At 40.0% G+C, this 26,151-nt stretch overlaps 1 protein-coding gene across 1 annotated transcript in view; it reads left to right on the top strand.

The window, feature by feature from the left end:
- Positions 1–26,151, top strand: part of LOC122562396 (acetyl-CoA carboxylase 1-like) — a 132,673-nt gene that overhangs the window by 83,912 nt on the left and 22,610 nt on the right. Inside the window, 10 exon segments of the mRNA XM_043715252.1 lie at positions 1,151–1,366; positions 3,050–3,205; positions 4,110–4,313; positions 5,996–6,151; positions 10,262–10,384; positions 11,355–11,624; positions 14,312–14,409; positions 16,776–16,896; positions 19,849–19,959; positions 24,340–24,483. Of these exon segments, the coding sequence (XP_043571187.1) occupies positions 1,151–1,366; positions 3,050–3,205; positions 4,110–4,313; positions 5,996–6,151; positions 10,262–10,384; positions 11,355–11,624; positions 14,312–14,409; positions 16,776–16,896; positions 19,849–19,959; positions 24,340–24,483 (1,599 nt within the window).

The following is a 26,151-nucleotide window of genomic DNA, read 5'->3' as shown; positions in this document are numbered from 1 at the left end:
GATTTGTGAGTATCTGGAAAGACACTGCTTGATTAGGGACAGCCAGCATGGATTTGTGAAGGGTAGGTCTTGCCTTACAAGTCTTATTGAATTCTTTGAGGAAGTGACCAAGCTTGTGGATGAGGGTAGAGCAGTGGATGTAGTGTACATGGATTTTAGTAAGTCATTTGATAAGGTTCCCCATGGTAGGCTTATGCGGAAAGTCAGGAGGCATGGGATAGAGGGAAATTTGGCCAATTGGATAGAAAACTGGCTAACCGGTCGAAGGCAGAGAGTGGTGGTAGATGGCAGATATTCAGCCTGGAGCCCAGTTACAAGTGGAGTTCCGCAGGGATCAGTTCTGGGTCCTCTGCTGTTTGTAATTTTTATTAATGACTTAGATGAGGGAGTCGAAGGGTGGGTCAGTAAATTTGCAGATGATACGAAGATAGGTGGAGTTGTGGACAGTGAGGAGGGCTGTTGTCGGCTGCAGAGGGACTTAGATATGATGCAGAGCTGGGCTGAGGAGTGGCAGATGGAGTTCAACCCTGCCAAGTGTGAGGTTGTCCATTTTGGAAGAACAAATAAGAATGCGGAATTCAGGGTTAATGGTAGGGTTCTTAGTCAGGTGGAGGAACAGAGGGATCTTGGGGTCTATGTACATAGATCTTTGGAGGTTGCCACTCAGGTGGATAGAGTTTGTAAGAAGGTCTATGGAGTATTATCGTTCATTAGCAGAGGGATTGAATTCAAGAGTCGTGAGGTGATGTTGCAGCTGTACAGGAATTTGGTTAGGCCACAGTTTGAGTACTGTGTGCAGTTCTGGTCGCCTCATTTTAGGAAAGATGTAGAAGCTTTGGAGAGGGTGCAGAGAAGATTTACCAGGATGTTGCCTGGAATGGAGAATAGGTCATACGAGGATAGGTTGAGAGTGCTAGGCCTTTTCTCATTGGAATGGCGAAGGATGAGGGGTGACTTGATAGAGGTTTATAAGATGATCAGAGGAATAGATAGAGTAGATAGTCGAGGAATAGACACTTCTGTGATATGGTAGAAGGATATTTATCTTGGTTGAACTATTCTCTAGCAGACATATATAACCTGAAATAAGAATGAACACTATTTCATTTAAAAGTATGTGATGTCCTTGTGTTTTAAAATCTCTATCCAGTTTGCAGAGGATCGTATTTATCGACATTTGGACCCGGCACTAGCCTTTCAGCTGGAACTTAACCGAATGCGAAACTTTGACCTGACTGCTGTTCCCTGCGGTAATCACAAGATGCACCTGTATTTAGGTGCTGCCAAGGTGAAGAAAGGAGCAGAAGTCACTGACTACAGGTTCTTTGTCCGAGCGATAGTGCGCCACCCTGACCTCATCACTAAGGTGAGAACCTAGGAATTACAAAGGATCTGTATGCGGCATTTTTGTTGCGACTCAGCACATAATTTTGGTTTAGCGGAAGTATAATTTTGACAATTAGCAGTGTGCATCTTTCACACCGAAAATTGAATCTAATCCAGCCAATGTTTGGTGTAAGATAAAGAAGGTGATTGTAATGTAAGAGCAAAAAAGAAGACTATTTGACCTAGCTAGCATGTTGCTTCCGAAGAGCATATAGAAAATCTCTCCAATCATGAGCCCTATTTCACTTTTTCAACCCTTGAGAGCAAGTTATGCACTCTCAAACACCCAAAGGCAATCAAAAAACTATGAATTTTAATCCATTCTTTCATATTCACTATTGGTTGTCTTGGTCTGTTGATAGCATTTCTCATCACATGAACTATGGTGTTCTCAAGAGTATTATTATTATTGTTGTCTCTAAACCCACTCCCAGGTATTAAAACTGCTTTGGTTTATGCATAGACTTTTTTTTTAAACCTCAGATAATTAAACAAGTGGGGAGAGGGAAATTATATAAAGTAATGCATGGTTGTATAACTAGAGAACTATTGTAAATATTGTATTGAAAGACATCGGATTATGATGCGGTAGAAAGAAAAAGGTGAGCTAAAAAGTGTTTTTGCTGTTGTGGAAAAATGGCTGTGTCTACTGTGATATCCTAAATATTTACAAACTTCCAATGTATTGAAGCAGGAATGAGGGGGTTTCCCTATGAGGAGAAGTTGAATAGTTTAGCCTGATGTTCCGCAGCATTTAGAAGATGAAAGGTGATATCTCAGTGAAGCATTTAAAATTTTTGAGAGGTATAATGGGTGAATGCTGGGATAAGGTTGCCTTGGCTAGATGGTCTAGAACATTCTCAGAATAAGGAATTGATCATTTATGACTGAGACAAGGCGAACCTTCTTCACTCAGGGTTTTGGACCTTTGGAATTCTCTACCTCAGAGAGTTGAGGATGCTCAATTCTCAAGTATATTCAAGACTAATCGCCTGATATTTAGAGACTGAGGGAATCATAAAATATGGGGATAGTGCAAGAAGTTGGAGCTAAGGTAGAAGATCGGCCAAAAGCTGATTGAATGGCAGATCATGTTTGAAGGGCTGAATGATCATCTTATATGAGAAAGGTGGAAAGGGAAATGGAGCCTGAGTTCCATGGCATATTGGGCAAAACAGAGTTTTATACGGTGAAGAAAAATCAACATTGGAATGAAAATGAATTCTTACAGTTAATTCTAAGCTACCAGCATTCCCCTTGCATGCTATTTCTAATGTGCTAATTTGCATACATGACCTTACCCTTCAATGGTAAAATGGGATTGATTTGATAACTTTTTCATCAGACCATTATTATTAGTTATGAGATGACTCAATATGAGGCAGTCTTTTGGGATATGAGAACTTTCCTTACGTTAACTATCAAGTCCTTTTAAGCTCTCTCTCAAAGGAGCACTTTGGTCAGGAAAGGAAAAGTCATAGCAAGACCACAACCCTGTGAAGTGAATTTGGATTATGAATTTGTAGAGACCTCAAAGAACTGTTGTTTAGTTGGGAACTAGGAATAAATGTAAGGAGATTCTGATCCTCAAAAAACTCCAAAAGTATTAAAAGCATCTATTCCAGAATTTGATTTGCTGTGATTTCAATCTTCTGCACTGTAGGAAGCCTCTTTTGAATATCTACAAAATGAGGGAGAGCGTCTGCTGCTTGAGGCCATGGATGAATTGGAGGTGGCTTTTAACAAACAGACTGTCCGCACTGATTGCAATCATATCTTCCTCAACTTCGTGCCAACTGTGATAATGGACCCATCCAAGGTTTGAAAATTTCTGATTTCTTGTGTTTGTCTGAATTGTTAGTTCAAGAATCTTACTCTAGTCATCATACATGGTTTCACTTTCTGTCATTTAAAGCAAAAGAAAAAAAAAGCAAGCAATTGTTTTAGTTTTTACTTATGGTGAATTCCGCATGATATTATGCATGAAATAGGAAACTTCTACAAATCTACAGAGAAACTGTCCGGAATATCTCAAAGAAGTAGATTCCGCAAAAATGGTTTTCTTTTGTAATCCAAACTTGATGCAGTGATAGTGACATACCATATATTTGCTAAAAAGTATTAGCAGTCTCTAGAGAAGAACAGCAATGTTAATTTTAATAAGTCTGATTCGGCTATATTGAGCCATGATTTTCAGTGGGAATGTCAACTGTGCGCTGCACACTTCGATTTGTCTCACTTAGTCCAACCATGCTCACAGAAGTAAAGGGTTGTCACTGATCTGTCTTATTTGATCATCTCTGCTCTCATAAAAATTCTGAACTTGCATAAAGGACTCTCAGTCATCATCAACTTGTGTTGTGCAACTAACTGAATGATTAAGTCGCTAAATCTTGGAATGCTGAATGAGGGGCACAACTTCTGTTTGCTTCCCTGAAGAAAAGCACATCACAATATAAGTCGACTGAAGTTACAATTTTCTGTGAGGCCAATAATTGTGGTTTTATTTTGGAGGTGAGAATTGTTGTCGGTACTTTCGTGTTTTTCTTTATTGAATATGGAAGGGTTTATTCAAAATAACTTATCAAATCATAAAAGCACATTATTGCTTCCCTTTGAAGTGCTGTCATCACAATCAAAGGGATGTCTGACTCTTTTCTCACTATAAAATCTTTTGTGTTGTGTTGATTTGACATTATATGTTTTTCAATGTTTATTTTCAGATTGAGAAGTCTGTCCATGACATGGTTATGAGATATGGAAGCAGGTTGTGGAAACTCAGGGTCCTGCAAGCTGAGCTCAAAATAAATATCCGCCTAACGCCCACAGGAAAAGCAATCCCAATCCGTTTGCTTCTTACCAATGAATCTGGATATTACTTGGATATGAGCCTTTACAAGGAGGTGCCAAATGCTAGGACTGGACAGGTAGATGCTTGTTGAATTATGGAGGGTTCTCGAGCTTAGAAAATGTAAATGAACGTGCAAGCTCCAATTCCCAATTTGCAACAGTGGAGAAACAATCTTTAAACAGCCAAAAATTGCAATTGTTTTAAATGTGAAACTAGAACTAAGTACTCCATGGGTCAGTGGTCTCTGTAAAAAGAACAGAGGTGGTATTGAAGGTGGGACCTTTTCATCACAAGGCAGGGTATCAGCAATGAACAAGAATTAAAAAGGAACAGGACAAGGGAAATCTTCATACATGTGAAATATGGAAATCAGCCACTTGTTAATGACATAAGACAATAGAAAAAAGAAAGTGGGAACAAGTTAAAGTCTATAACAAAGCAAGAAATGTTTGACTAGCTGAAGGAGTTCAGGGCTTAGGCAGGGAGAAATTGAAGTATTAAAATCAACATTAAAGTGAAGGTTGTGCAAAGTATCTCATAGAAAAATAGATGTTGCTCTTAGAATATGCAGAATTTTCACCATCACTGGAACAGGAAACAGCCAACTGCCAGAGGGGCAAGAGAAGGGGAATTAAAATGACAAATGAGAAGGATCTCAAGCCCCCATCTTGCAGATATAACAGATAATTAATTAAGCATTCACCTGGTCTGCTTCTGGTCTATCTTCTATAGAGAATACTGCACCACAGCAACAAATGCACCTTGTAGTTTTGAGCAACTATATGTAAATTGTAGTCTTACCCAGAAGGAACATATCTCGTTTCGGATAGGGAGGGGATGAATAGGTGTCTTGCACTTCTGCACCTTCATAGGAGGTGTTAATGGAAAGGAAGTATCTGGTAGAAGAATTGGAAGGGATAATCAGAATATAATGGTGGGAACAGTTCCTTCAGAAAACAAGAAAGGAAGGTGTAATCATATTGGAGATGGTGTAATTGATGGAAAGATGTGAAGGTGCCAGCGTTGGACTGGGGCGAACAAGATCAGAAGTCAGATGACACCAGGTTATCGTCCAAGAGATTTATTTGAAATCACAAGCTTCTGATGAAGGGACAATGCTTCAAAAGCTTGTGATTTCAAATAAACCTGTTTGTCTAAAACCTAGTGTCATCTGACTTCTGGAATTGATGGAAGGTCACCAGTTGAATACAGAATCTGATGGATGGTAGATGGAGCTTTGTCATGGTTGTGAAAGAGGCAACTTGTGAAGATAGAATCACAGAAACAGAGTGGAATCTTTTGTTGAGCCAGTGGAAGATATTTTGTAAGCTCTAATGTAAAAATGACATAATTAAAGTGAATTAATTTGTGGTGGGCAGACTCAGAAGTGAATTGAGTTCTTTAACAAGAAGCTGGGTGGAAAGAAATACAATCCAGATAGGTGTATGAGTCATAATAGATATAGATGGAAAGTTCATCTCTGGTGATAGAAAAGCTTGTGAATATTGCTCTCATGCTGAATTTCTTTAGAGGAATAGTGAAATTATAATAACTTGGAAGCTATCTTTTTATATCAATTTTAGCTATTTTCTTCTCTATTACTTTTACAGAAATTAGATCCTTCTGAGCCTTTAGTATAACCACAAATTGCACTTGGCTTCCTGGGGCACTTTGATCCTTGGATTCTATACCAGTATTGATTCATTCTCCTTTGAGGAATAGTAACAATTGTAATTTGTCTCCTGTAATGGTTTTTAGATCATGTTTATTTCATATGGAGAAAAGCAAGGGCCTCTCCACGGAATGTTGATGAATACACCTTATGTCACCAAAGATCTACTGCAGGCAAAGCGATTCCAGGCGCAGAGCTTGGGAACAACCTATGTCTATGACTTTCCTGAAATCTTTCAGCAGGTAAGTTATCTTTTCATCTTCAGCTAACAAATTTCTCTCCTCATAAAGGTGTTGAATCCTTTTTGAGGAGCAGTTCAGTAGCATTCTCTGATATCTTGTGGATATCACCAGGCTTTAGCTCATCCAATCCGCACTTGAATCTGTCAAAACCCAATATTCACAAACATGTACTTGGTCAAGAGTGAGAATCCATTGGATAAATAATCAGAATATAAAGTGAGGATGTGATAAGTTGGAAAACACATCTTCCCAAACATTCATATTTGGGTTATGTTACAGGACCATCTATTCAGTCAAAGTTAAGGGTAATGTGGTGCACCTTTCGCTTGTTATTGGATATAAAAAGTTGCCACATGATTTGAGGTAGTACATTCTCCACAGAGGTGGATGCTGTTCCGTGATGCAGGACTTCTAAATATAGAATATGTGTCTTAAAAATCTTAAATCCTCATAAATGCAGAACACTTGGCAGATTTTAAAAAGAACCTGTACCCTTTTATCTGGCACAGCCTTTGTGAATACCTGTGTGTATGTATTGTAAACTGGAAAGTCATGAGGAAATCTTTTTGTCACATTCCATAGAGATAAGTCAGTTATTTAAGTATATTATGGATGATATTTATATCAGCCTTTACTTCCCTTTTTCTCAATTTTTTGCCTCCGTTCTGTTGGTGGAATCCAAATACATGGCCACTGGCTGCCTCCTGGCAAGTTGTTCATTACCACAGATAAAATACAGTGTTTTTTCAACCAATATTCACTTTTTTCAGTAACCTAAGCTACTGAAGATAATTGTGTTTCCTCAGCTCAAGTCAGCTATTTCAGCACAGATGAAAGATCTTCCTGATCTATATCACTCAATACTATGCCACGTATTTTGTTTGGTCATTAACCTACTTGAATTTTCCAAATGACCCTGGAGCATCAGAGGCTGAGGTTTTTAGAAGGGTTTTACCTTTTAGAAGTTTATAAAGTCATGAGGGGAATGGATAGGGCAAGTCTTTTCCCAGAGTAAGGGAGTCCAAATCTAGAGGGCATAGAACAAAGAACAAAGAGAACAAAGAAAATTTACAGCCCAGGAACAAACCCTTCAGCCCTCCAAGCCTGAGCCTATCCAAATACCCTGTCAAAACCTGTCGCCCAATTCCTAAGCATCTGTATCCCTCTGCTTCCCACCTACTCATGCATCTGTCCAGACGCATCTTAAATGAATCTACCATGCCTACCTCTACCACCTCTGCTGGCAACGTGTTCCAAACACCCCCCACCCTCTGTGTAAAGTACTTGCCACGTGTGTCCCCCTTAAACTTTTCACCTCTCACCTTGAAAGTGTGACCTCTCATTATTGAATCCTTCACCATGGGAAAAAGCTTGTCTCTACCAACCCTGTCTGTACCCTTCATGATTTTGTAAACCTCAATCAGATCCCTCCTCAATCTCCTTTTTTCTAATGAAAACAAACCTAACCTACTCAACCTGTCTTCATAGCTAGCTCCTTCCATACCAGGCAACATCCTCGTAAACCTTCTCTGCACCCTCTCCAAAGCGTCCACATCCTTTTGATAATGTGGCGACCAGAACTGTACATAGTATTCTAAATGCGGCCGAACCAATGTCTTGTACAATTTTAACATGACCTGCCAGCTCTTATACTCAATATCCCGTCCGATGAAGGCAAGTATACCATACGCCTTCTTGACCACTCTGTCCACCTGTGCAGCTACCTTCGGGGTACAATGGACCTGCACTCCCAGATCTCTCTGCTCATCAACGTTTCCCAAGGCTCTTCCATTCATTGTATAATTCGCTCTAGAATTAGACTTGCCTAAATGCATCACCTCATTTGTCTGGATTGAACTCCATCTACCACTTTTCTGCCCAACTCTCCAGTCTATCTATACTCTCCTGTATTCTTTGACCGTCCTTATGCTTTGTGCTAGTCCACCAATCTTTGTAACATCTGCTAACTTGCTGATCATACCAACAGTGCCCTCTTCCAGATCATTTATTATATCACAAACAACAGTGGCCCCAGCACTGATCCCTGTGGAACACCACTGGTCACCTTTCTCCATTTCGAGAAACTCCCTTCAACTACTACTGTCTGTCACCTTTTGCTCAACCAGTTCTTTATCCACCAAGGTAGAACAACCTGCAGACCATGTGGCTTCACTTCCTCCATTAGTCTACAATGGAGAACCTTATCAAAAGCCTTACTAAAGTCCACGTATATGACATCAACAGCCCTTCCTTCATCTATCAACTTTGTCACTTCCTCTATTAGCCATGCAGCCTATCACTGATAAGTCCATTCTTTTCTAAATATAAATAAATCCTATCCTTCAGTATCTTCTCCAGCAACTTTCCCACCACTGACATCAGGCTCACTGGTCTGTAGTTACCCGGAATATCCCTACTACCCTTCTTGCACTGGGGACAACATGAGCAACCCACCAGTCCTCCGGCCCCTCACCTGTATTTAAGGATGCCACAAAGATATCTGTCAGGGCCCCAGCTATTTCTTCTCTCGCCTCCCTCAACAATCTGGGATAGATCCCATCCTGTCCTGGGGATTTGTCCACCTTAATAACTTCTAGTCTACCCAACACATCTTCCCTACGTCTGTCAACGTGATCCAGACTAATCAAACTTCTATCTCAACATTCATCATGTTCCTCTCCTCAGTGAACACTGATGCAAAGTAATCATTCAAAACCTCACCCATTCTCTCAGATACGACACACAGCCTTCCTTCATTAACCTTTAGTGGACCAATCCTTTCTCTAGTTACCCACTTGCTTCTTATATAAGAATAAAATGCTTTGGGATTCTCCTTAATTCTGCTCACTAAAGCTATTTCATGACTCCTTTTAGCCTTCTTGATTCCTCGTTTAAGACTGATCCTACTCTTCCGATATTCCTCCAAGGCCCATTCTGTTCTTAGCTGCCTGGACCTTATGTACGCTTTCCTTTTCCTCTTAGCTAGTCGTACAATTTCTCCTGTCATCCACGGTTCATGAATCTTGTCTTTCCTATCCTTTACCTTCAACGGGACATGCCTATCCTGCACTATCTTTAGCCTATCTTTGAAAGCCTCCCACATATTAAATGTGGACTTCCCTTCAAATAGCTGCTTCCAATCCACATTTCCCAGCTCCTGCCTAATTTTGGTATAATTGGCCTTGGCCCAGTTTAGTACTCTTCCCTTAAGACCATTTTCATCTTTGTCTATGAGTATTCTAAAACTTACAGAATTGTGGTCACTGTTCCCAAAGAAATCCCCACCGCAACTTCTACCACCTGTCCTGGCTCATTCCCCAACACCAGGTCCAATATGGCCCCTCATCAGACTATTGACATACTGCTCTAGAAAACTCTCCTGGACGCTTCTTACAAATTCTACCCCATCCAGACCTCTGACGCTAAGTGTATCCCAGTCAGTGTTGGGAAAATTAAAATCTCCCATCACTACTATCCTATTGCCTCTACATCTTTCCTTAATCTGTTTACCTATTAGTTCTTCTACCTCACGCTCATTGTTGGGAGGCCTGTAATACAGCCTCAACAATGTAACTGCACCCTTCTTATTTCTCAGCTCCACCCATAATGCCTCTCCACCCAAGCCCTCCATAGTGTCCTCCTTTAGCACAGCTGTGATATCATCAGCATAGGTTTAAAGTGAGAGGGGAAAGATTTAAGAGGGACTGAAAGGACACCTTTTTCATGCAGAGGGTGGTGCATGTATGGAATGAGCTGCTAGAGGAAGTGGTGGAGGTGGGTATAATTACAACATTTCAAAGGTATCTGGATTAGTACGTGAATAGGAAGGGTTTAGAGGGATATGTGCCAAATGCTGGCAAATGGGACTAGATTAATTAAAGGTATCTGTTGGCATGGACAAGTTGGACCAAAGGGTCTGTTTTCCATCCTGTGCATATCTATCACTATGTGATTTTATGTATTTGATGAGCAACATTGACACATTTACTAAACTTCGACAAAGGTTATTTAATATGACCTGAAAGTTTGTTTTTCTGTGTCATAATAAATCTGATAGAAAATTTAGACTAAAAAGGTTTCTATTTTTTCTTTACCTTCTCTGGCCAAAAGGCTCTCTTTAAGCTGTGGGGGTCTGATGTAGAGTATCCTAAGGAACCATTCCTGTGCACAGAACTTGTTCTAGACTCTCAGGGTCAACTCGTGCATATGAACAGGATTGCTGGAGGTAATGAGGTATGTACAGTTCACATCTATTATATTGAGCAATTTGGGAGAGGTCTGAGACCCAAAATGCACATTGTAACTAAAATTGAAAACATTAGGAGCAAAGAAAAGGTCCAGATAAAAGTAATGATTAGGTGTTGTGACTGGCATACTTTGAATTGGTAAACCGTACAATCTTTCTTATTACATTGAATATAAGTTAGATTTTATGTCAGCATGGCACATATAACATACGGCTTTAAACCGCATGTGTGGTGTGTGAACATCTTTAGTCTTAATTCCTTTTTTTAACCATGAAACTAGTGAATATAAATGTGAAATACTTACTAAAACCCCAGTAGAAATTTCAGGAGAAACTTCCTCTAGCAAAGAAAGTTTTGTATGGCAACATATAGCTACATGGCATGGTTGAGATAATAGCATAGATGCACTTATCTCCTAACAAGGTCAGAATCTACACAGGTTATAGTCCAACAGGTTTGTTTGAAATCACAAGCTTTCAGAGCTTTGTCAGGTGAAGGAGCAGTGCACTATCTTCACCTGACAAAGGGGCAGCACCCTGAAAGCTTGTGATTTCGAACAAACCTGTTAAGATACAACCCTTGTGTTGTGTGACTCCTGACTTGGTCCACCTCAGTCCAATACCAGCACCTCCACATCATGGCTGCCATCTCCTTACAAGGGCTTAGAATCTGATTCTAATTTCCTTGAAGAATTTACAACTCCACTTGCCACACTTTCAATGATGGTGTTGTTGAACAATTCTAGTTCTCTTTATAAATCTTACTGTTAGATTCATTGCTGTATTCCTACAGGTCACTTTCATGTTCTATGCAATTATTATTCAGACATTTGTTGTTCTATGTAATTATTACTCAGACATTTGTTGTTCCTTTCCATATCAACCAATATTTCTTCAATTGTTGACACAGTTATTTCCTCTAAGAACTAAATACCGTTGTGTTGGACTTTCCCTCAGGTAGGAATGGTGGCCTGGAAAATGAACTTAAAAACTCCAGAATATCCTGAAGGACGTGACATTGTTGTGATTTGTAATGATCTCACTTATAAGATTGGTTCATTTGGCCCTGAGGAGGATTTGCTATTCTTGCGGGCATCTCAACTAGCCAGAGCAGAAGGCATTCCTAGAATTTATATCGCAGCCAACAGTGGTGCCAGGATTGGCCTTGCTGAAGAGATAAGGAACATGTTTCAGGTGGCCTGGGAAGATCCAGATGATCCATACAAGGTAAATCTGTTTTCCTTCTCTCGCTGCTTCAAGAATTGCTCAATTCCAGATCACCTTATTTCCACTGAGTGGATATGAGCCCCGAAGTGATTGAGGCTCTTGATTTTGACCAACAGGCAAGAAGTTCTTGTTACTTGACTGTATGAGTAACAGAGTGGCCACAGGCTGGGCAAGCTGATGAAAGCACCAACATGCAGGAAGCCATTCAATTTGGGGTAGCGAAAAGGAATGTGCTATCTAATGGCAGACTTTGAAGGATAGACATTTTTCTGTGCAGCTGTGTCTGACTGCTGTGGATGTGTGTTGCCTGCCCAGCACCAATGTTAAAGCTATTTCTAGAATCTGGAAACAGACAGAACATGGAAGGGGAAAGAAAGTTGTGTTCCAAATAGGAGCCTCAGCATTTGGAGACTTTGAACAATATTCTGATGAATGGGAGTGAGGATTTAGGGTCCAAATTAAAGCAAAAAATATCTAAGGTAGTAATATCTGATTGCTACCTGAACCATGTGCCAATTAACATAGATTCAAAAGGATTACGGAATTAAATGTATGACTCAAAGAGTGTTATAGAAAGAATGGGTTCAATTCACGACTAGCTCTTTAAGAACTAGGGAAGATACAGATTTGATTAAGAGGAGAAACATAATGAGGTGATACAGTGACTCTGTGATTAGCACTGCTGCCTAACAGCACCAGGGATCTGTGCTCAATTGCAGTCTTGGGCGACTGTCTGTGTGGAATTTAAACATTCTTGTGTGACTGCATGGAGTTTCTCCAGGTGCTGTGATTTCCTCCCATAGTCCAAAGGTATAAGGTTAGATAGATGGCCATCCTAAATTGCCCCCTAGTGTTCAGGGATATGTAGACTAGCTGGATTAGCCATTAACAGGATTCGAAGGATAGGGTCGGTTCCTAGGTCTGGGTGGGATGCGCTTTGGAGGATCCTTGTAGACCTGATGGACCAAATGGCTCTTTCCACCCTGTAGGGATTCTGAGATTCTGTTCTATGATTCTGTAATCTTGAGGCTTAAGAGGGTTAATAAAAACCAGCAAAGAGTGACCAAAATGTTAATTAAAGAAGGAGAAAATAAAAATGTAATCGTAAACTAACCAGAAAAATGAAATAGATTGCCTTTTATAAGTATACAAAAAGGACGTGGGTAACTAGAGTAAAAATAGTCGCAGAAGTTATCATGGTGAATCAGGAAATGGTAGTGATATACCAGTAATAATTGAACAAATATTTTGACAGAAGAAGGCACAAATTACATATCAAAAATAGAAGGTATCAAAGGGCCTGATTAAAGTAAGGGACTCAAGGTAATTAACATCAACGGAGATTTCTCAGGAAATTAAAGGATGTGAGCAACTGTCAGGGAAGTGGGGTTGAGATAAAAAAATCAACTCTGACTTTATTGCACGTATAATGGGCTAGAGGGGCGGGATGGTTTATTCCTGTTTCTGTTTCTTATGTTCTTCCTTGTGCATGGTCAGTTGGGTATGTCAACATTGTGGTACTGTTACTGGACTAGTCATCTGACCACCCACAGGAATTAATTTTAAATCCCATCAAAGCAGCTGGGGAATTCAATTTCAATTACTTAAAAATTGATTTAAAAAGCTAGTTTTGATATTGACCATGAAACTACTACATTGTCATAAAAATCCATTTAGTTTGCTAATGTCCTACAGGAAAGGAATTCTGCTACTCTGTCCTACATGTGACTTTCAGACCCACATAAATGTAGTTCCTTCTTAACTGCTCTTTAAAATGGCCTGGCATTGTCACTCATTTGTATTCAAAATGGCAGCTGACCAGAAAATTAGGGATGATAATCAATGATGATATTTGATTGCCAGTGACACCAACATTGTGTGAATGATTAAATGAATATTGGTACAGTGCTGTAAATGTATGGCTCAAAACAAATTTTGCTGTAGCCTTTTTTTAAAATTATGAGCATATTAACAATGATGGGGAGGTAAAGAATCTCTGTTGCACCCTGCTGGATTCACTCAATTGCATCACAATAGCGATCAAAAATTCCCACCCCTCAAAATAATGTGATCGCCTGCCAGAGACAAAAAAAAGATAAAACCAGGCAAATTTGAGTGATGATTTCTTGAATCTGACCTACCTAAGCAATCATCAGTCATGGAGGAGATTATTCTGAATCTGAATTCCATGAAATGAGACCAGATTAACTTAAGATATCTGGTTGGCATGGACAAGTTAGACCGAAAGGTATGTTTCTATACTGTGCAACTCTATGACTCAATAACTGTATAAGTACCTATCTTTTGTGAGAGAGGATGTCTCTCACTAGAAACCAGTCCAGGTAACTCTATTAATACTTTGTAAGTGAATTAGTTTCACTAAAGGGGTGTGTAATACAACTGACTCAAGGCACTGATAGATAGAAGAGGCATTGAAAGCTTTTACCATTTCAGAAGTGGTAATTATAATATTTCAGTACAGTATTTCCCTCAATTAAAATAAATATTATTTTATAATCAAAATTTGATTACATTGTATATTTAGAACAATTTTTCAATGAATCAAAGATAAAATTACATTATAATTTTGTTTGTGACATTTAGCCCTGCAGCACTGAAATATAAATAGACCATTTGGACTATTCATTTTACATGCTTGTTTTCTACAATTCATTTGGTTTTTTCAGGGCTTCAGATACTTATACTTGACACCTCAGGACTACACCAGAATTAGCCCTTTTAACTCTGTGCACTGTGAACATGTGGAGGAGGATGGAGAGTACAGGTGGGTATTATATACAGGAAAATTTGAATATCTGAAATTAATGTCGAGACTGCAAATATCCAAAAAGGGATAACATTGTGTAACATCTCTGGTTATACTGATGAACAAAAACAGATGGAGTGAATGACAAAAGTGGAGCAAAGCTTTAGTGTTCTTGATTACAGAGTTTTAATGATTCTTTCATTCTTCAAACAACTGCATTGCAAGGAAATCGATTTTATATGTTGAGATTATCTACTCCTGCTTGAAGTACTGGGGAAAAAAAAGCAATCCAGTTACTGATTGCTAACCGACATGGCAGCTTGAAGCAAAGTACTGGCTCACATGCAGGAGACAGTATGTTCACATCAGCCAGTTAATAACCATTATTAACTACTAAGGGCAATGTACATTAATACGTTATTTAGAGATATATGATTGAGGCTTTTAAGGTGACAAAAAATTATTAGAGATGGAGGAGCTATTTCCAATTCCAGGCAAGACCACAACTAGGCACAATAAGTATAAGACAATCAATAATAAATCCAGAAGGGTAGTTCAGGAGAAATGTTTTTGCATGTAGAGTAATTAGAATGTGGAACTCGCCATCACAAGGATTACTTGAGATGAATTACATGGATGTATTTAAATGCCAGGGAAGCATAAAAGGGTGAAAGAATATGTTAATCAGGGTTGAATGAAAAAGATTGGACCTGTTCGATAAATCAGAATGTTTTTGTGTTATAAATACTTTGTGTGTGATCACTCCTCAAATCTCACTTTCCCAAACCAAAAAATTGTGGGGTTGAACTTTTAAACAGAGGTGGACACAGTTTGCAGTTTTGCCTGGATATTCCATCTCTAGCTATTTGGCACATGTCTGTTTCTGGTATGGACTGGGATGGCTACCCATTCACATGCATCAATTTGGCCCTGACCAGAATGAAAATCTAGCCCATACTCCACATTAGATCATTCTATCTGTACAATGTACTAGAGACTCCTTTGTATCAATAATTGAAGGGCACCCGTTAGCTCAGTTGGCTAGATGCCTGGTTTACAATGCAGAGTGATGCCAATAGTGTGGGTTTAATTCCTGTACAAGCTGAAGTCACCATGAAGTCCTGCCATCTCAACCTTGTCCCTTACCTAAGGCATGGTGACCTTCAGTTAAACTCACCACCAGTCATCTCTCTGCAATGAGAGAGAGCCCTCTTGGACAATGGCAACTTTATTGTAAAGTAAAGGGAGTCCAAAACTAGAGGGCATAGTTTTGCGGTGAGAGGGGAAAGGTTTAAAAGGGATCTAAGGGGCAACCTTTGCATGCAGAAAGTAGTGCATGTATGGAATGAGCTGCCAGAGGAGACGGTGGAGGCTGATACAATTGCAACATTTAAAAGGCATCTGGATGGGTATATTGATAGGAAGAGTTTAGAGAGTTAAGGGCCAAATGCTGGCAAATGGGACTAGATTTGGTTAGGATATCTGGTTGCCATGGATGAGTTAGATGGAAGGGTCTGTTCCATGCGGTACATCCTTATGACTCTAATAACCTGATCCAATATTATTGAGTTTTTTTTGAATGGCTACATTTTATTGCTACTGTGAATGAATTTATCTATAAATAAGCCATCTGATATGAAAGTTCCTGATGGCTGACACTTGTCCTCAGATTTTGGCTGCGGTCAAATTGTATGCATAAATCCAGAATCAATGAATAAATCTGTTATTGATCAAGGGCTCATCATCTCTGAGTCCTTTGTGTACTAAGTTATACCTCAAATCATAAAGAGCAATAATTCTTTCCTTTGGGGACCATTTAGCATTAGTAAAGTATAATTTCAATGTTTTCTATTTGAGTACGATAAACTTAATATCACTTGTTTTCTGCAATCTTTATTTAAACACTTTTATGGTGAAGGGTTGGAAGTTCATTCAGTTCTATTATAGTAGCATGACACATTGTTATACCAAATTCTGGTGCATCACTGCATGAAAATTAAGTGCCAGCAACTCAAGGAAATGATGAGTGGAGACAAATCATTTTCTGAAATTAAGGGAAGGAATCAAATTCATGTAAGAACCAACACTTGCCTTAGAGGAATATTGGTAGATTTAGGTTGTGCATTTTCTATATACTTCAACTAAAATAGTGTGGGTCAAAAACTGTTTATTACAAGACTATTGACTAAATTGTGATGGTAGTCATCAGTTCTCTTTAAAAGATGTGAAAGCAGTGGGTATTTTGCTGTGTTGAGCTATTGAGGGAAAATGTTTGTAGTTTTTAGCCAAACATTACATGCATTATCATTAGTAATGGCCCCTTAAACAAAATTACCTGTGCGGGAAAGGGCATGTGACCTTCTTGACTGTATTCTGTTTTCTAGATATGTTATCACTGACATTATTGGCAAAGAGGAAGGCCTGGGAGTGGAGAACCTGCGAGGAGCTGGAACCATTGCTGGAGAATCCTCACTTGCTTACAATGAAATTGTCACCATCAGTTTGGTAAGTGTAACAGACTGTCCTACTGCACGACCCAAACTTTACTATTGGCAACACTCTCAGAGAGTCAATTGTTGGAATGCCAAATAACGATATGAGCATTACATCATATAGTCCACAATGTGGTGTTCTGCTGTTTAGATGTAGCTGCATCCCTTTACTGTAAACACAAGTTTAAGTCATTGCTTAATTAGTCAACTTTGAGGACTGAAAAATAATTTCAAGTTTTAGGGTGGCGATCGGTTCATTCTTTCAGATAAAAATGATAACAATGTATCATTTTTGACATTGCCAACAAGACATTGACAGATCTAATACTTCATAAGAATGGGAAAATGATACAGTTATAAATTTACCATTAGGAATAAAATAAATGGTTAAAAATGTAAGAAACTTATTTGTGAATGCATAGAAATTATATAAATTCACTGTAACAGCTCAGGGAAGAGGAGAGTTACCTGGAAGCTAAGTTTCAGGGGGCAGTCACACCCCTTAGATTAACTGCCTCAAATTCAGTCAGTGGTCAGTAACAGAGGGTGTGACTAGAAGTTAGGCAGATAGAGAGATCCAGGAAGTAGTGCTGAAAGAGTCTCAGCCTTTGAGCTTGTCCAACAGGTTTGAGATTATTGCTCCCTGTGTGGGCGAAAGAGGGGGTTATAAGGCAACTAAGGAAACTCACCAAAGCATCATGGTACAGGGAGGCATTCAAGAGGGTGGAGAAAAGAGAAATGTGGTTGTAATTTGGAATAGTATAGTTGGGCTGTAGACACTGTTCTGTGTGACCAGGATCAAGGGTCCCAAAGGCTGTGTTGCCTGCTTGGTGGCCAGTTCAGGATATCTCATCCAGACTGTTAGACAAGCTCCAGGGCTGAGGCTGCTTTAGTATTAAGAGCAAGGTGCTGGCATGGATAGAGGATTGGCTGACTGGTAGAAGGCAGAGAGTGGGGATAAAAGGGTCTTTTTCAGGATAGCAGCCAGTGATCTGTGGAATTCTTCAGGCGTCAACATTGGGACCACAACTATTCACGTTATATATATTAATGACCTGGACGAAGGAACTGAGGCATGATTGCTAAGTTTGAAGCCACAAAGATAGGTAGAGGGACAGTTGTTTTAAAGAGGCATGGAGGCTGCAAAAGGACTTGGACAGGCTTGGATCATGGGTAAAGAAGTGGCAGATGGAATACAGTGGGGGAAAATGTGAGGTTATGCACTTTGGTAGGAAGAGTAGTGGTGTAGACTATTTTCTAAGCGGGGAAGGGCTTTGGAAATCTGAAACATAAAGGGTAATAGGAGTCCTAGTTCAGGATTCTCTTAAAGTTAACCTACAGGTTCAGCTGGTAGTTGGGAAGACAAATACAATGTTAGCATTCATTTCAATAAGTCTAGAAAACAAGACCAGGAATGCACTCTGAGGCAGTATAAGGCATTTGGAAAATTGTAAGCAGTTTGGGCCATGTATCTAAGGAAGGATGTGGTAACCTTGGAGGGGGTTCAGAATGATTCCAGGGATGAAGGAGGAGTGATTGAGGACTCTGGGTCTATACTCTGTGCAGTTTAGAAGGATGAAGGGGAGGGGGGGTCTGATTGAAACTTACAGAATACTAAGAGACTTGGATAGTGTGGATTTGGAGAAAATGTTTCCATTAGTAGGTGAGACTAAAGACTGGTTAGAACTTAGAGGAGAAGGTATTTTCTCAGCCAAAGGGTGGTGAATTAGTGAAACTCATTGTCACAGGGGACTGTGGAGATCAAACCATTGAGTGTCTTTAAGTCAAAGATTGATTAGTAAGGAGATTATGTGGAGAAGGCAGGAGAATAGGATTGAGAAACACATCAGCCATGATCAAATGGCACAGCAGATTTGATGGACTGAATAGTCTAATTCTGTTCCTATATGTTATGGTCATATGGTTTTAATTTAGTGAAATACTGGATATAACTCTACATAAGAAGGTTTTATATATGACTTCCTATTTTTAGTTATAAATGCAAGTTCAGTTACAAGTACATTATTTAGTAAATTGTCAATGCAGAAGTATTTATGTGATCTGGTGGTTTCTAACCATTGAAGTTTTGCTATGAGTGAAATGATAGTGTCTATCTATTCATGCTCAGTATTGGTGGTTCATGGGAGAGACCCGAGTACTGTAAATAATTTTCAGGTCCTTAATACTATGTTAGGAAATGTTTTTGAGAAACAAGGAACTGATACATGGTTGACATCACTGATCATTGGAGAGAAAGTCATTAGCACTTTTTTGAATGGGACGAGTTTTTTTTAAGCTGCAATAATCTTGTAGAGTGGGAAGCTTGAGTACAATCCTGGAAAGGGGGTAACAAACAGTAAATGTTTAGAGAAAGAAATAAATTGCGAAACTGAGTAAATTAGCATCAAAACCTTTTTACTGTTATCTAAATGAGCATTGAAACGATAAAATATCATTGTTTCTAGTCAAAGAGAATTTTTATATTTATGTCTTTTTTTATGGAGTTGACAGAAGCCTCTGAAGCCTTGTTGGGAAATCAGTGACCTAATGAATGGAGCTTATGCAACTTGACTGTCTTCAGGAGAGAATTCTGTTAGAAAAATGTAGTTAAGTTTGTGTCTGAAACGATAATGATTCCCAAGCATTTAGCAAACAGTACAGAAGGATAGTTGCTGGGCAGCGCACCACTATAATGAACTAAAGCTAAAAAAAATCCACTTTCTAAGGCTTGGAGTACAAATTGACCTGCATGCAATTCATAATGGATTGCTTAATATGGTTAAAATCTCTATTCCTTGTTTAAATTGGGTTAAAAGTTTGACTATTATAACAAAGTGTAGAATTTCACTAGTTTGTGACAAGTACATTTTAAAGGAATTTCTTCCCCAGTGCCTGTCAATATAATCTCCAACTGTTAATAAGGCTATTGGTCATTCATCCACTGAGCCCATTTGTTATTTTACAGGTGACTTGTCGTGCAATTGGAATTGGAGCATACTTAGTGAGGTTGGGACAACGTGTGATCCAAGTGGAAAATTCCCATATCATTCTCACTGGAGCCAGTGCACTGAACAAGGTCAGAATAAAGTGTACAAGTTCCTATAATAACTGACATAATGTGCCAAAGTAGAAACAGGAATCCCATTGAACCTTTATGAGCTGAATTTAAATCACTGAAATTTCCATTCCCACAGCCTTGACCAGATGATATGATGGATCATGGGGTTGAACAATCCACCTGTACAAAGAACATGAAACAGGGGATGCCTACTTCACCATTCTCCAAAGTGAAAATGATTCATATAGTGAGAATCAATAATGGAACTGAAGTTTCCAAAGATTAATCTGGGTTGCTGTGATTTGATCCATATAATCTGTTTTCAAATCATGCTCAAAACTACATGTGAAGCATTGGGACCTGCTGCTGTAAGAATCCTAGACATTTAATGAGGGACTTCCTAATAGTTTGGAAGTGAGCAGAAAAGAGGCACAAGAAGAACTACTACTGATTGAGTACTGTGCTGGTCTCCCTCCAATAACATAAAGAAAGCTGTTAAATGCAGTAAGGTGCCAAAGCATGTTTTGGGGAAACAGGCGATTTCACGTAGAAGAATGCTGTTATCTAACTGAGAAGTTCTGTTTGGCCATTGGCAGCAAACACTTTTTTATATCCCAGAAGAAGTCACTCACCCTGATTTTTGTTTTTTGCTCCCATAGAAGTTTCTAGGTTATTATATTTTCCTATGATCGATTTTCAACTTACATAGAACATAGTACAGTACAGCACAGAACAGGCCCTTTAGCCCACGATGTTGATCCTCATGTAAGGTAAACCTAATGTACAAACCCTCAAATTTCTGTGACCATATGCATGTCCAGAAGTCTCTTAAATATCCCCAATGACCTCACTTCCACAACTGCTGCTGGCAACGCATTCCATGCTCCCACAACTCTCTGCGTAAAGAACCCGCCTCTGACATCCCCTCTATACTTTCCGCCAAACAGCTTAAAACTATGACCCCTAGTGTTAACAATTTCTGCCCTGGGAAAAAGTCTCTGGCTATCAACTCTATCTATGCCTCTCATTATCTTGTACACCTCAATTAGATCCCCTCTCTTCCTTTTTTCCAATGAAAAAAGTCCGAGCTCAGTCAACCTCTATTCATAAGATAAGCCCTCCATTCCAGGCAGCATCCTGGTAAACCTCCTCTGAACCCTCTCCAAAGCACCCACATCTTTCCTATAATAGGGCGACCAAAACTGGATGCAGTATTCCAAGTGCGGTCTAACCAAAGTTTTATAGAGCTGCAACAAGATCTCATGGCTTTTAAGCTCAGTCCCACTGTTAATGAAAGCCAAAACACCATATGCTTTCTTAACAACCCTGTCCACTTGGGTGGCAATTTTAAGGGATCTATGTACCTGCGCACCAAGATCCCACTGTTCCTCCACACTGCCAAGAATCCTGTCTTTAATCCTGTACTCAACTTTCAAGTTCAACCTTCCAAAATGCATCACTTTGCATTTATCCAGGTTGAACTCCATCTGCCACCTCTCAGCCCATCTCTGCATCCTGTCAATGTCACGCTGCAGCCTGCAACAGTCCTCTATACTGTCAACGACACCTCCAACCTTTGTGTCGTCTGCAAACTTGCTAACCCATCCTTCAATCTTTTCATCCAAGTCATTAATAAAAATTACAAAGAGTAGAGGCCCAAGAACAGAGCCCCGTGGAACACCGCTCATCACTGCTTTCCAGGCAGAATACTTTCCTTCCACTACTATTCGCTGTCTTCTGCCAACCAGCCAATTCTGTATCCAGACAGCTAAATTTTCCTGTATCCCATTCCTCCTGACCTTCTGAACGAGCCTACCATGGGGAACATTATCAAATGCCTTGCTGAAGTACATATACACCACATCCACCGCTCGACCCTCATCAACTTGTCTAGTAACATCGTCAAAGAACTCAATAAGATTAGTGAGGCATGACCTGCCCCTCACAAAGCCATGCTGACTGCATTTAATCAAACCATGCTCTTCCAGATGGTCATAGATCCTATCCCTCAGAATCCTTTCTAACACCTTGCAGACGACAGACATGAGACTGACTGGTCTGTAATTGCCGGGGATTTCCCTATTTCCTTTCTTGAAGTGAGGAATTACATTTGCCTCCCTCCAGTCCTCAGGTACCACTCCGGTGCAGAGCGAGGATGCAAAGATCTTCGCAAGCGGCGAAGCAATCACATTTCTCGCTTCCCAAAGCAACCGAGAACAAATCTGGTCTGGCCCTGGTGACTTGTTAATCTTAATGTTTGTCAAAATTTTCAGCACATCAGCTTGCTCAATCTCTATCTGTTCCAGCATGCTTACCTGCTCCTCAATGGTTTCACTCACTACAAGGTCCTTTTCTTTAGTAAAGGCAGAAGCAAAAAACTCGTTTAGGGCTTCCTTCCCCTACCTCCTCAGACTCTATTCACAAGTTCCCTATGCTATCCCTGATCAGCCCTACTCTTTCTTTGATCATTCTCTTATTCCTCACATACGTATAAAATGCCTTTGGATTCTCCCTAATCCTTCCTGCCAAGCCTTTTTCGTGCCCCCTCCTGGCTCACCTCAGACCATTTTTGAGCTTCTTCCTCGCCTGCCTGTAATCCTCTAGAGCTGAGCAAGGCCCTTGCTTCCTCCACTTTACGTAAGCTGCCTTCTTTCTTTTAACAAGAAGCTCCTCCGCTCTCGTCATCCAAGGTTCCTGTACCTTATCCCTTCTTGCCTGTCTCAGAGGAACACATTTATGCATTACTCACAACAACTATTCCTTAAACAGTTTCCACATGTCTATAGTGCCCTTTCCATGGAACAATTGCTCCCAGTCCATGCTTCCCAACTCACGTCTGATAGCATCATACTTTCCTTTTTCCCAATTAAATATCCTCCCATTGTGCCTGCTTCTCTCCTTCTCCACAGTTATGTAGAATGTGAGGCAATTGTGGTCACTATCACCAAATTGCTCTCCCACCGCAAGATCTGACACCTTCCCCGGCTCATTACCAAGCATCAAATCCAAAAGGCCTCTCCCCTCGTCGGCCTGTCAACGTACTGAGTTAGGAAACCGTCCTGAACACACCTTACAAAAACAGCTCCTTCCAAACCATCTACTCGAAGGAGATTCCAATCAATATTGGGAAAGTTAAAGTCACCCATTACAACAACCCTACTACATTCACAGTATTCCAAAATCTGCCGAACTATGCTTTCTCCCTGGTGCTATTGGGGGGCTTGTAGTAAACCCCTAATGAGGTGACTGCTCCCTTACTGTTCCTAATTTCCATCCATACTGACTCAGTAGACAGACCCTCCTCGACAATGGTAACTTCTGTAGCTGTGATACCCTCTCTGATTAGCAGTGCTACACCCCCTCCTCTTTTTCCCCCCTCCCTATTCTTTTTAAATTTCTAAACCCTGGAACATCCAGCAATCATTCCTGCCCCTGAGAAACCCACGTCTCTGTTATGGCCACAACATCATAGCACCAGGTACTGATCCATGCTCTAAGCTCGTCACTTTTATTCCTGATACTCCTTGCATTAAAGCAAACACACTTTAACTGATCCCTTGGTTCTTTCCCAGGAAATTCATTCCCTCTGGCTGCGCTACCTCTTGCTATTGCCTCATCTCCATCAACTCTCACCACCGGTATATAGCTCAGGTTCCCACCCCCCTGCCATACTAGTTTAAACCCTCCTGAACCACTCGAGCAAACCTTCCACCCAGGTCCCCTTCCAGTTCAGGTGCAATCCGTCCTTCATGTACAGGTCCCACCTTCCCCAGAAGGCATCCCAATTATCTACATATCTGAAGCCCTCCCTCCTATACCAGCTGTGCAGCCACGTGTTAAGCTGCGCCCGCTCCCTGTTCCTCGCCTCGCTATCTCGTGGCACCGGTAATAAACCCGAGAACACTATTCTGTTCGTCCTGCTCTGCAGCTTCCACCCTAACTCCCTGAAATCACTTTTTATATCCTCGATCCTTTTCCTGGCTATATCATCGGTGCTAATATGTAACACGATTTCTGGCTGTTCGCCCTCCCCTTTCAGAATCTTATACACCCGATCAGAGACATCCCGGACCCTGGCACCAGGGAGGCAACATTCCTTCCAGGAATCCCGATCCTGACCCAAAACTTTCCTGTCAATTCTCCTAACAATCGAGTCTCCTACCACTAGCGCTTTTCTATTCTGCCCCCAACCCTTCTGGGCCACAGTGTCAGGCTCAGTGCCAGAGAACTGACCGCTATGGCTTTCCTCTGTAGGTCATCCCCCAGCAGTTACGTTAGTTTGTTTCTGATAGTGTAAACTAACTGCAGTTACCTCTGATGCAAATTTATGTTTCCAAATACTTAAAGAAAATTATTTGTTTTTCTCTGAACCCAACATATGTCCAATATTCCTAACAGGTTCTTGGCCGTGAAGTGTACACATCCAATAACCAGCTGGGTGGAGTGCATATCATGCACAACAATGGTATATCACATACAACTGTCCCTGATGACTTTGAGGGTGTTTATACCATCTTACAGTGGCTATCTTACATGCCTAAGGTATGATGATGCAAGTTTGTAGCACAGTTTTGTAAATACAATCTGTAAAAAAAGGAACAAGATTAATTTAATGCCTTCTAAGTCTCTAAGTGTTAACTACCTACACTGAAATTTGGCAGTATGAATGTTATCTGTATATGGAGCAGTTTACAAGCTGAATTGGAACAAATTAGGATCAAGATTCATTATTATTATTTTGTTATATGTTTCTGCATTATGCTTCCTCAAAAGGTGATAATGGGTGAAACTGTTCAAACAAGTTCACTTGCTCAGAGGTAAGGAGGGAAACTTTTAAGGACAATTCCCATGACCCTTACCATTTTTTTAATAGATATTTTTATTAGAAATTTAATATTTTTACAAGTTTACAAAAATAAACAAAACTCTCAAGTACAAACATTGATATACAATTAAATCTTAAATAAATAATAACCAAAATTTAACAAAAGAAAAATACCGAGAAAGAAAAAAAGACAAAACTCAACTAACTACTAATCTAACCTACAACTAACCAGAGTGTATATTTAAGTCTCTTACATTATTCAAATAAGAGAAAGAAAAAAACCCAACGGATAACACAGAAATTGGATAGTGAGATACATGCTCGGAATATGTTAACATCAAATGTAACAAAACCCGTATTCATGCGGGATTCCTCTCTCAAGGGGTTCCGGACCAGCCAGGTTCGTAATCTCAATTAAATAATAACCCTTGTTAGGATAGCCGAAATATCTGTATTCATATAATTCAAGAAGGGCTGCCATATTTTATGAAATTATTTATAAGGAAGTCAAGGGGAATACATTACATAATTAATCTGTGCCAATTTGAAAGTCCAGGGGGGCCCTCAGCCACCCAGTTTACCAAAATATTTTTCCTTGCACAGGAAGAGAGAATAGAAAATAGTCTCTTCCCATGCATATCCAGGGAGGGTAAGTTCGAAAAGCCCAAAAGGAGAGATACAGGGTCCACTTTAATTTCCGTTCCTAAAATTTCTGTCAGGGTACTTGCTACTTTAGTCCAGTATCTACGGATCTTATGACAGGTCCATAGGCAATGTACAAGAGTGCCCACCTCTATTTTACATTTGGGACACATTGGAGATGCTCCTGCCTTAAATTTTGCCAATCGATCCGGTGCTATATGGGCCCTATGAAGTATCTTAAGCTGGATAGCCTGAGTTCTGTTACAGATAGTAATTCTTCTAGCATTTTCCCAAATACCATTCCACGTTTCTATAGAGATTTCTACTCCCAAATCCTGATCCCATGTTTTAAGCAGATTATCCATATCTCCCGATACTTCATCATGTAGTAAATGATAAACAGTACTGATGGAGGATACCCCCATTGGTCGTAGTACTCTACATTCTCTATCTGATTTATAAAGACTATCTAATAACATAGTCTTCTTCTTTATGTAATCTCAAATTTGGAAGTATCGAAAGAGGTCTCCATTAGGTAATCCGAATTTCTGACGCAGCTGTCCGAAAGACATCAGGACCCCATCTTTAAATAAATCCCCGAGACATGAGATACCCCTGGATCTCCAGAGTTTAAAAGTGGCATCTGTTAACCCCGGTTGGAATCCCCATGCTCCCACTATCGGTGCATAGGGGGATGTTTTATGTGAATTACCCTCATTTTGCCAAATTATATTCCAAGCCTT

The sequence above is a fragment of the Chiloscyllium plagiosum genome, chromosome 25, assembly GCF_004010195.1.
Source record: "Chiloscyllium plagiosum isolate BGI_BamShark_2017 chromosome 25, ASM401019v2, whole genome shotgun sequence".
NCBI lineage: Eukaryota > Metazoa > Chordata > Chondrichthyes > Orectolobiformes > Hemiscylliidae > Chiloscyllium > Chiloscyllium plagiosum.
This window is presented reverse-complemented; position numbering and strand designations above follow the sequence as displayed.